Source organism: Marmota marmota, unplaced genomic scaffold (assembly GCF_001458135.2).
Source record: "Marmota marmota marmota unplaced genomic scaffold, marMar, whole genome shotgun sequence".
Taxonomy (NCBI): domain Eukaryota; kingdom Metazoa; phylum Chordata; class Mammalia; order Rodentia; family Sciuridae; genus Marmota; species Marmota marmota.
Window position 1 is genome coordinate 5,898,603 of NW_026000068.1, and position 11,910 is coordinate 5,910,512.

Below are 11,910 nucleotides of genomic sequence, written 5' to 3' on the forward strand. Positions count from 1 at the left end.
GCACACCACGCAGTGGTATCAGTGTTAATCAGACCCACAGATCAGGCACACTCTGCCCTGGATACAGACGGCCTTGCTGCCAGCAAGATCAGTTTGGGCTCTCCCCACGCCCAGAGCTGCTGCCCACGCAGCCAGAAAAAAAGCTGGTGGATGAGGGGCTGGGTCCCCGGCCAGTATCCAGAGCTGACTCCTGAGTGCTGTGCCCAGTGACACAGCTGGAATAAACCACCTGGGCTCTGCTCCCAAAAGCAGAAGTGAGTTTTACTGAGTATTCAGAGGATCAAGGGGGAATGCGTTTCTCCCCTCTTTCATAGCTGTGAGATTTTATGCCGCAGCATTTGGACCATTCCCAAGGCTGAAAAGAGGAAGCTTTGCCTGAAAATACCAGTAAGGAATTAAATCTACCCAGCAGAAATTGACTTTCTCAGAAACACCCTCATTAATCAATGCAGTTGGAGCAAGGTTAAGGGCCAGGTTCAGGAGAAAATGTGGGGAGGTGACAGATGTCTTTACCTCTGGGTGTGGCCTTCCTCTGCCCCTCCCAGAGGAACTGTGTGTTTGCACTGAGTTCTTGAGCATGTGTTTTACTCAGCTTTGTCACTGCTGTGACTAAAGGACCCCACCAGCACAAAAAAGTTTATTCAGGGGCTCACAGTTCCAGATGTCTTAGTCCATAGACTGTCAGGTCCACTCTCAGGGCACGAGGTGGGGCAGCACATCATGGAGGAAGAGTGTAGCAGAGGGAAGCAGCTCACATGGTGATCAGGAAGCAGAGAGAGACTCCATGCTCCAGATACAAAATATGTACCCCACAGCCACACCCCAATGAACCACTTCCTCCAGACATACCCACCTGCCTCCAGCCACCACCCAGTTAATCCCATCAGGGATTAATTCACTGATTAGGTTAAGGAGGTGGCCCAATCATTTCTCCTCCAAACCTCCTTGCTCTGTCTCACGTGTGAGCTTTTGGAGGACACCTCACATCCAAGTCATAAGAACACAGAATCACCTGCCCTTGGAGCGGAGCTGGGAAAGAACCCAGGCCTCCCCCTGTTGGAACATTGATTCGATTTTTGAAGCTCGCTCCTAATGTTAGGTGCCACCTCTGCATCCCATCCTGGGCCAAAGTGCGGCCTCCATGTACCGGAGCCACCGAGAGAGGGAGATCTGCCAAACCACTTTTGTCTTCCTCACTGGAGGCAGCCCAGGGCACCTGGTGGTCTGGGGAAGCAAAACCCATGTACGCCAGGATTCTAATAAACCCAGCAGGCCCTGGCAAGAGGTGGCTGGCTGGGTCAGGAGAGTGACGTCATGGATTCCCAGCGACCACTAGGAGGGCCATAGTTGGCGAGGCTCAGGCCCCAGCAGGCTAGTCATCCTCATTCTGATGAATGCAGGGCAGGACAGACCAGCCACAAGGGGGAAGAGACTGTGGCACAAAGATGTGTCATATGAGTCGTGAAGAGTGGCCCCTGTCAGTGTCACTCTGACCACCCTGCCTAGCCACCAAATGCAAGACGCCTGCCCCTCAACCCTATCCTTCCACTTCTAACTTTTCCCCGTTGTGTATTATTAAGGGCCAGTCATTTTCTCACATGGAAGGTTTCTCCGGGTATGTATTCCATCCAAATCTTCCCATTGCCCTCAAGGCTTTTCAACGCTAATCTCAGTAGAACTCTTTCCTAGCAGTAGTGCGAACGACAGGAAGACGGTGCAGCCTGACTCAGCAGTGGGGAAGAGCACTGTCAACAGGCTCCTCGGGAATCCAGGGGGCCGTACCAAACAACAAGCCTGTGAGAGTGACCACATGCCCAAGAAGCACATGCTGGACAGGGGAGTCCCGTTGTTAGGAGCAGGGGCTGTGGGGCCCCGTGTCCCCTGCCTGCCTGCTGTGGAGCTGGGAGTCTGTTTTTTATTAGGGGACGTGACGGCATCTGCCTCTGCCTCCTCACTTGGAAAGCGGCAGTGATGACAGGTGGCCACCTCACAGGGTTGTCGTGACGATGAGAAGAGCTTCTACATGCAAAGCACTAGGGATGTGGTACCGAGTGGGAAATGCCATGCTAGGGTGGCTCTGGTGGCTGTCACTGTCCTTGCCATGTGGCAAAATGCCAGAGGGAACCCAGGAGTCCAACGGTGGCCAACAGAGAGCAGCACATCTCTTCAGCATGGCCCTGGTGATTGAAGTGTGCAGATTTCCAAATTAACGTTAATTCTTTAAATGTTGGAAAGCAGAACAATGAGCCTCTCTTGCCCAAAATTATAGAAAACTGTATTGTAATATGGAGTTTTTTGAAACCTAACGGTTTTCTGTTATAGAATGATGATACATAGCCATATAAAAAGGTGTCAGGATCTATAGGGAAAAAAAATGGACAAGCCTAAACATTGTATCACTTTTTATTAATTTATTTATTTGTTATACATGACAGTAGAATGAATTTATGCATTTGATATATGATAAATAGATGAAATATAATTTCTCATTTTTCTGAGTGTACATGTTGTAGAATCATGTTGGTCATGCAGTCACAGATATACACAGTAATAATGTCTGTTTCATTCTACTATCTTTTCTATCCCCACATCCCCTCCCCTCTCTCCCTTCACTTCCCTCTACCTAATCTAAGGTAATCTATTCCCTAGTGCCCACCCCCACTTTATTGTGAATTAGCATCTGCATATTAGAGAAAACATTTGGCCTTTGATTTTGTGGGATTGGCTTATTTCACTTAGCATGATATTCTCCAACTCCAACAATTTACTGGCAAATGCCATAATTTCTCTCTTTTTAAAGCTGAATAATATTCTATTGGATATATCTACCACATTTTCTTTATCCATTCATCTATTGAAGGACACCTAGGTTGGTTCCATAGTTTAGCTATTTTGAGTTGAGCTGCTATAAACATTGATGTGGCTGCATCACTGTAGTATACTGATTTTAAGTCCTGTGGGTATAAACCAAGGAGTGGGAGAGCTGGGTCAAATGGTGGTTCCATTCCCAGTTTTCTGAGGAATCTCCATACTGCTTTCCATAGTGGTTTCACCAATTTGCAGTCCCACTAGCAATGTATGAGTGTGCCTTTTCCCCCACATCCTTGCCAATATTTATTGCTGCCTGTGTTCTTGATGTTACCATTCTGACAGGAGTGAGATGAAATCTTAGTTTGATTTGCATTTCTCTAATTGCTAGGTATGTTGAACACATTTGTTGATTGATTGTATTTCTTCTTCTGTGAAATGTCTATTCAGTTCCTTAACCCATTTATTGGTTGGGTTATTTGTTCTTTTGGTGTTAAGTTTTTTGAGTTCTTTATATGTCCTAGGGATTAATGCTTTATCGGAGGTGCATGTGGTAAAGATTTTCTCCCAATCTGTAGGTTCTCTCCTCACTTCATTAATTGTTTCCTTTGCTGAGAAGAAGCTTTTTCATTTGAATCCATCCCATTTATTGATTTTTTATTTTATTTCTTGCGCTTTAGGAGTCTTTTTAAGGAAGTCAGATCCTAGGCTGATGTGGTGAAGATTTGGGCCTATTTTTCCTTCTGTTAGGCACAGGGTCTCTGTTCTAGCACCTACATCTTTGATCCACTTTGAGTTGATTTTTGTGCAGGGTGACAGACAGAGGTTTACTTTCATTTTGCTTCATATAGATTTCCAGTTTTGCCAGCACCTTTTGTTGAATAGACTATCTTTTCTCCAGTGAATGTTTTTGGCACCTTTGTCTAGTATGACATAACCTTATTTATGAGGGTTTGTCTCTGTGTCCTCTATTCTGTACCGTTGGTCTACAAGTCTATGTTGGTGCCAATACCATGCCATTTTTTGTTACTATAGCTCTGTAGTATAGTTTAAGGTCTGGTATTTTGATGCCTCCTGTTTTGCTTTTCTTGCTAGGGATTGCTTTAGCTATTCTGGTCTCTTATTTTTCCAAATAAATTTCATGATGCTTTTTCTATTTCTATGAAGAACATCATTGGGATTTTAATAGGAATTGCATTAAATCTGTATAATGCTTTTGGCAGTATGGTCATTTTGACAATATTAATTCTGCCTATCCAGGAGCATGGGAGATCTTTCCATCTTCTGAGGTTTTCTTCAATTTATTTCTTTAGTATTCTGTAGTTTTCACTGTAGAGGTCTTTCACCTTTTTTGTTAGATTGATTCCCAGGTATTTCATTTTATTTTTGTTTTTTTTTTGAGGCTATTGTGAATGGTGTAGTTTTCCTAATTTCTTTCAGTAAATTCATTGCTGATGTATAGGAATGTGTTTGATTTATGTGTGTTAATAAAATATCCAGTTTTTAGAGGGAATGCTTTCATTTTTTTCCTCCATTTAGAATGATGCTGGCCTTGGGTTTAGCATATATAGCTTTTATAATGTTGAGGTATATTTCTACTATCCCTAGTTTTCCTAGTGTTTTGAACATGAAGATGTGCTATATTTTGTCAAATACTTTTTCTGCATCAATTGAGATGATCATATGATTCTTGTTTTTAATTCTACTAATATGATGAATTATGTTTATTGATACCCATATGTTGGACCAACCCTGCATCCCTGGGATGAACCCCACTTGATCATGGTGCACTATCTTTTTAATATGTGTTTGTATGTAATTGGCCAGAATTTTATTGAGGATATTGGTTTTAAATTTTCTTTGCTTGATGTGTCTTTGTCTGGTTTGGGTATCAGGGTGCTATTAGCCTCATAGAATGAGTTTGGAAGGGTTCCCTCCTTTTCTATTTCATGGAATAGGTTGAGATGATTAAGTTAGAGGAATTTTCTGGCTTGGCTTTAGACTTTCATGAGTTGGGCTAATGTTTGTTTAACAATGTTGACTCAAGTAGACCCTGAAAGCTTTCCTGACCACTGCTGTCATTCAGATCTCTTCACCCAACTCTGCTGTGTCACAGGCATTAACCATGGACCTGTAATAGCTGGTGTCATCGGAGCCCAGAAGCCACAATATGATATCTGGGGCAACACCGTCAACGTGGCCAGCAGGATGGACAGCACTGGAGTCATGGACAAAATACAGGTGATTCCCCCTCCTTTCATCTCTGACCAAGTCTGTCCTCTTAGAAACCATTAACAAATACAGTGGTAGGGTCCATTATATAATAATCCAAAAGAAAAAAGCAAAATTCCTTAAGCCTTTCACTGAGGAAATGTTCGTTCTACACTTTGTTAGCAACAACAACGAAATTCTAATAATATGTTTTAGTTGGCTTTTTTCACTGCTGTGACCACAAGACCTGACAAGAACAATTTTAGAGGAGGAAAAGTGTTTTTTTGGGTTTCACGGTTTCAGAGGTCTCAGTCCATACAGCCAACAGCATTGCTCTGGGCCCAAGGTGAGGCAGAACATCATGGCTGGAGGATGTGGAGAAGGAAACAGCTCAGGACATGGGATTAGGAAGCAGTAAGAGAGCTCCCCCCACCACAGACAAAATATAAACCCCAAAGGCATGTCCTGAGTGACCCACCTTCTGCAGCCACATCCCACCTGCCTACACTCACCACCCAGCTGACCCCTTTCAGGGGATTTGTGTACTGGTCCAGCTAAGGCTCTCACGACTAATCATTCCTCCTCTGAACCTTCTTGCATTGTCTCACACATGAGCTTTGGGGGACACCTCACATCCAAACCAGAACATGACAGAAAGGCGATGCACTCAGGAACACAGCGGTGGCCTGGCAGTGACTCACATGGCAGTGGGTAGCCCAGAGCCTTAAGAACAGGAGTGCTGCCCTCCCCTCCTGTTCCTTCTCCCAGGCCCAGCACCTGGAAAAGGGCTTGGAAGGGAGAGGGATTGTGATGTGCAGCTGAAATCACCCAGAACCTGGGCCTGCCCCTGCCCGCCCTCCTGGGAAGGGAAGGCACTGAGCTGCAATTGGAAGGAGGAGAGAAGGAGAAAACTGGCAGGAGGTGAGACACGAAAATGAGGCAGCATGAGACGGCCCAACTCAGCCTCGCGTTGGGTTTGGAGGGCCAGAAGTGACCAGAAGCTCTGGGATACACCCAAGGGAGAGAAAAGGAAGATCTAACGTTCAAAATCAATTTCATAAAGTAGCCATAAAGTAGCTCTAATTACAATATCACTGCTCAAATTCTAGAAAAAAAAAGAATTTTAAATTGCTGAAAAGATAATAGGAAAAATTCTGTTATTGGAACGCTGCTGAAACTGACCCCAGGGCTGCAGTAGAGCAGTGGTCAGTCTGGGATGGAAGGATCAGGGGAGCAGGAGAGCCGGGTGGGGGGCTCTGGGCAACCCTGCCCTAGAGTCCTCTTTAACTTATTCCCGGACACTGCCCAGCCCTCCACGTGCTGAGCCCAGCTGCTGCGGCTGGAGCAGGGAGCTTCAGACACAACGTGCCCCTCACATGATGCGTGGGAGACAACAGCTGGCCTCGGAATCACAGCTGCGGGGCTGCCGGTGTTCAGTGCCATGGGAGAGGACTTCCTCTGGTCTGCTGAGGAAGGAAAGCCCCATAGTCTGTAGGAGCAAGAGTTCAAGACGCAGACATGGGCCCACATGTGAAGAGGGCCTTGGGAAGGGATGTGAGGGGAGTCCATAGAGCAGAGGGGAAGGGAGTTCCAGGGCGCTTTCAAGGTCACAGGGTGGAGGTGGATATTGGAGCAGGCAAGGCCAGAGAGGGCTCACCGAGGAGGGGTGTCCATTGTACTTGTGGGGGAAGATGAAGAAAGAAGGGCACAGGGTGGAATCAGGAAGCTGCAGCTCATTTCAATACTTGAAGAATTCAACTAAAAAATAGGATAAAAACAACTAAAGAGTGTGTGTCACTGTATTTTACCCTGAATTATTTTAATATATGCAGAATGATAAACACATTCCCAAGGTTGAGGTGTCACTTTTAATGTATTTACAGCCAAAGTCATTTTGCACTGTGGTTTGGAAATTTTGCTTACATTTTGGCTACAGATGACCTTTATTCTTCCCATCCTCTGCCCCATGCCCAAATCCACTCAATGTGTTTTAATAGATTATAGAATTTGACTGAATTCTGCCATGACATTGTACTAGATCCTCCTGAAGCCTGCTGCCATAATGACTTGACACAAGCACACTATCTGTTCCCCACGGAGGAATAAGTCCATCCAATAGCACAGAATGTGTTTCAGTGAACAGTCTGGGGACACCTAGGTTTTATGGTCCTCACCATCTTCAGGATTCCAGCTGCATACCTAGAAATTAGTGAAAACAGTCTGCCTCTGGGTGAACAAACACCAGTAAGCTGATCCCCATCCACCAGGACACACGCACCCCCTGGGCACAGTGCCCAATGCCTAGAAAGAAGCACTGCATTCTCCAAGTGAGAAGGAAGGGTGTGTGCAGGTGTACACGCCTGTGTGCGGGGGTGCACCTTTGCTGAGCTTCCTATTTGCCTCACCCTCAAAAAGCAGTGGTTTTACATTTCCCCCAGCTACGTTGCATTCTGGAAGATAAATTCCTGCTAAAGGGCATATGTGTATGAATGTCCCTGGGCACACATGATCATGGCCGTCTCTTGGGGGATGTTGATGAATCTCTGTGCTGTGCTTCAGCTTGGATAAGGTCCTCAAGTACCATTCACTCACCATCATCAAGAATGGATTTTTCATTAAACCTCTACTTACTTACCTGCCTCTCAATGCTGTTCTACCTCCTTCACTCCAATATAGTTTTGATTTTTATATGAAATGGAGCCAACGTTGCCTCTAAGTGTTTGCCTTCTTCCACTCTGATTATTAGTCAGGAGTTACTTCAAAGAAATCAAAATTCCAACCAAGAAAGGGAAAAAAATTTAAAGAAAGAAAAAAGATAGAAAAATAATGGGATACATTAGGAGAAAATTCTCCTAGATCCCCCCCAAACCAACTGGCCATTGCCAAGGGACAAGAGAAGGCTGGTTTCTCCTGAGATCCAACTCAGGGTAAACTTGCAACATCTGCTCTGGGCACCTCCCCTCTCCCTGGTAGGCTAAGAAGTAGGACTCCTCTGACGGGGGCTGCAGCTTCGGTCATCACCTATGGACACTGCCCAGAAGCCCACCAGAAGAGGAGTCAGGCATCTTGGCAGCCTAGTCTCATTGTTCCCCAGTGGTACCAAGGCTTCCAGGACTTTCTCCATGAGCATCCCTAGCCACTGATAGTGCCCAAGGAAGCCCCAACAATCCTGGAAAACCGGGGTTCTTCTCTGTTGGGGTTAGACAGGCATGTCCCTTCCAAGGACATGTATAGGTTTTATGGACCTATATGGTTCCCACCATATACTCAGAACATTCAGGAAATCAATGGTGGTTTCTAATGTGCTTTGCAACTCTCCAAGAGGATTTCCAGCACTTGGGTAAATAGGAATCAAAAGCCTCTAAGTGAGGCTGTCCGTCATGGAGATCCTCAATCCCCAGGGGTCAAGGTTGAAGTGGAGTCAGAGCTCCTGTGTCTCTAAGAGGACCTGGGGCCTCCTGATTCTCCACATGATGCAGTGCACATCAGCCACCTGGAGGCTCCTCGTGCGCTCTGGCCCAAGATGGAGATAGGAAAGGCTTCTTCCCGTTGCCAGGGAAGTGTGCATGCAGGCTGCCCTGAGGTCAGCAGTCAAAGCTGTGCGTTCGTAGGATTCCTTCTCCTGAGGGTGCAGCTCACTCCGGCTCCAGTGGCCTCCTCTTACATGTACGTGCAAAAGCAGTAGTGGGAAGACAGGAAAGGTCAAAAATGATGCTGAGACCATGATAAAACTGCTCCTGGGCCTGAGGAACAGGCTTTTTTTTTTTTTTTGGTACCAGGGAGTGAATCCCAGAGTGCTTGACACTAATGCAACATCCCTAGCCAATTTTTTTTTTTTTTTTGAGACAGGGTCTCTCTAAGTTGCCAAAGCTGGCCTCAAACTTGGATCCTCCTGCCTCAGTCTCCTGAGACCCTGGGCTTACAGGCATGTGCCACCATACCCAGAAGAACAGGCTCTTTTAAAAGCATCACACTCACTGTGCTTTCCAGCTCAAGGCCCTGAGAGTGGCATAGAAAGCCCTCTTGCTCAGCAACCCACCCGGCTTCCCCTAGACCTGCAGCAGTAATAGCTTCAGTTCTCAGAGCACAGGGCCCTGAGGGTTCTGATGAGCCTCTGCCATCGTCCATGGCAGCGTCTGCCCTCAGGACCTCTCTCTGCCTCCCTCAAGCACCCAGCTGAGGAGGCTGACCCTGTCCTTGGGCAGGGCCTCCAGCCGGCCCCTACCACTGCACCGTCCCCTGGGGGCATCCACATCAAAACCAAAACTCAGTTGTAATGCTTCTGTGCTGCGCACAACGTCACAGCTGTGCCAACCCTGTGCAGCACAGGAGTGTCACCCACATATCTGGGGTGCGCAGGGCCCCACAGATGCCTCTGTACCAGGGGCCTTCTCTAGTGAGTGGGAGAAGAGCCCTTCTCTCCCCCAATATCTTTCTCACGTGGTATCAAAGCAGCAGTGCTCGGTGAAGACGAACCTCTCCTTCCCAGCCCAAGCCCATGTGCCCCTGGGGGAGTCTGGATGGAGGCCTGGTCGGCCAGGGGATCCTCCCCCTCCTCTGCAGCTGAGTCCTTGTTCTTAGAACACACCTGGGACCCTCACCAGTGTCTGCGTGAGGGAATGCCATCCGCAGGAGGCTCCCCAACACTCTAGCGGGAGGACCCCACACAACCTGGGGCCTCGGCCTCAAGAGCGGTCCCACAGGAGAGCCAGCTCACGCTCCAGCTGAGACAGCGAGGGGCTGAGCACAGGGCAGTGCTGCTCACTCAGAGGGAAGCTCCCTGCCCCGCAGGAGGCTCCCCCCTGTGTGAAGACAGGACCCGAATGTGACCAGCAGCTGGGCCACCTCGGGCGCGTAGCAGGACACAGTGAGTGCTGTCGGGGGCAGGTGCAGGCAGGGGTTCCTCCAGTAGCAGCCTCATTGGTGCAGGGGCATGAGGAAGCTTCCAGGACCCAACCTAGAGTGCCACTGTCACCCTAACGCACGCCCCCTGGCTTCCTTAGTTCCAGGTCACTTCGTGGGCCTAACACCTGAAAGAGAGGCCACTGCAGCAGCCCACCTCCTGCTCAGGCGCTTTCTCCATCTGTACTAAGAACACACTGTTAGTGTTTATGACTTAGTGTCTTATGGAGTGACATTGTGACAGTCTGTGAGCATCATCCTAAATCCCGGCACTCCGGCGTTATTCTGGTTTGCCTTCTTTCCCATAGTTCTCATCTGTATGGACACAGAGTTTTACATGGTTGAAGTCCAACCTGATCCAGGTCCTTCCTGTGAGAAGGCTCAGCATTAGTGCATGGCTTCATCCATGATGTCAATCATGGGAGCACTGCACGTTCCTTGACCCTGGAGATGACTTGAACTTTAAGTTGTTTGCAGTTTTTGCTATCCTGGCACTGAACTCCACACGCTGCCCTTGAACTGTCCTTCAGGTGGGATGCTCCCTCTTCCTGCTAACTCCTGAGGGCCAGGGGTGCCAGGTTCTGTGGCTCTTCAGCCTGCACTGGAGTGGGTTCTGACACATCTGGTTCTGTGCTCCGCAGGTCACTGAGGAGACCAGCCTTGTCCTGCAGACGCTCGGATACACCTGCACATGTCGGGGGATCATCAACGTGAAGGGAAAGGGGGACCTGAAGACGTACTTTGTGAACACGGAAATGTCCCGGTCCCTTTCCCAGAGCAATGTGGCATCCTGAGGAGTCGCTTCGTCCGGGCAGGAAGACTGTGTTTCCTGGAAGGTGTCGCGCACTTTCTGACCACGACTCTTGCCCCCTCTTGATGTGCGTGCTCTGTCCCGTCCCGTGGAGCCCTTGCAGACTCGTTCCTGTGACCCAGTGGCATACTGTTTGGTGTCTGAAGTGTGCCCAGATTGTTCTGCCACTTGCACTGTGCTTACTCCTAAGCAAAAGGAGAGAGACGAACGGCGTGGAAGGAAAGCCTTCAGAGAGTGACAGAGGAGAGAGGTGAAGCAAACACAAATTCTTAAGGCAATAAAACTGGAGGGTGTATATTATCTTCTGGTGCATGTTCTTTTCTGGAAAATACGGTAGCTCGCCAACTGCATCTGCTAGCCGATATTCAAAAACACAGTATTTGTGAATAAGTTGATTCCGTCTCCCCACATGGAGTCTGTGCTCCCCCACCCGCATCTTGTCGCCAGTGGTCATCCACGGGCCCCAGCGGGGACCCGGAGCTCTGTTGTGTCTCCCGCCAGTAGCACGTTGCCATCCATCACCAGAATTAGTTCCTACAGCCTAGGACCAGTTTTGTACCAAACACGTCTGATGTTTTGACGCCATTTGTCTTTTGTAAGGTTAATTCATTAAAGGTTTTATGTACTTTGGCTTAGAGTGACCGCATCTCTTATTTCACCTTCTTCTTCCTGTGGTTTGCTCCAAGATTAAAGTTTGTTTTCTGTCATTCTCCATTTTGGCCTGGTTGTTTCGCAGAGCCCTCCGGAAGCGGCTATTGAGATACTCTTGGTAATTCAGATGGGGACAGAGTGACGCAGATCATTGATGACACTCCCCCTGGAAGGAAGGAGAGTGCTCCAGGCTCTGTGTATCTCATAGTCTGGTTCTAAATTTGGCGCCTCTTTAGAATATTTTCAGGGGAAAATATTTTAAGAGCAAAAAGATTGTGCAAGCTACAGAAGCCCCTCTGTCCACCAGGCTCCTGTCTATGGTGACACTTTGTTAGAGCTAGCAGACTCAGACTGCATGGGAAGAGTCTGGGACCAGCTCTGCTAACCAGTCAGTCTGAACGGACGGAGATGAGCTGCAGAGCTCCACAGCTGCCCACCACATCTGAGGTGACTCAAGGAGACGGGAGCCAGGGTTCATGCATCTGTCAAGAGAGAAGACCTGGAAGCATTTGGTCTTGCAAACCCAA

At 47.9% G+C, this 11,910-nt stretch overlaps 1 protein-coding gene across 1 annotated transcript in view; it reads left to right on the plus strand.

Annotated features, from left to right (window-relative positions):
- The window catches only part of Adcy2 (adenylate cyclase 2), a gene marked incomplete at its 5' end in the record, with an annotated part of 357,231 nt that extends 345,869 nt beyond the window's left edge, over positions 1–11,362 (plus strand). The window contains 2 exons of the mRNA XM_015490394.2: positions 4,925–5,049; positions 10,563–11,362. Of these exons, the coding sequence (XP_015345880.2) occupies positions 4,925–5,049; positions 10,563–10,715 (278 nt within the window). The remainder of the gene's footprint in view (positions 1–4,924; positions 5,050–10,562) is intronic.
- Between the last annotated feature and the right edge of the window lie 548 nt (positions 11,363–11,910).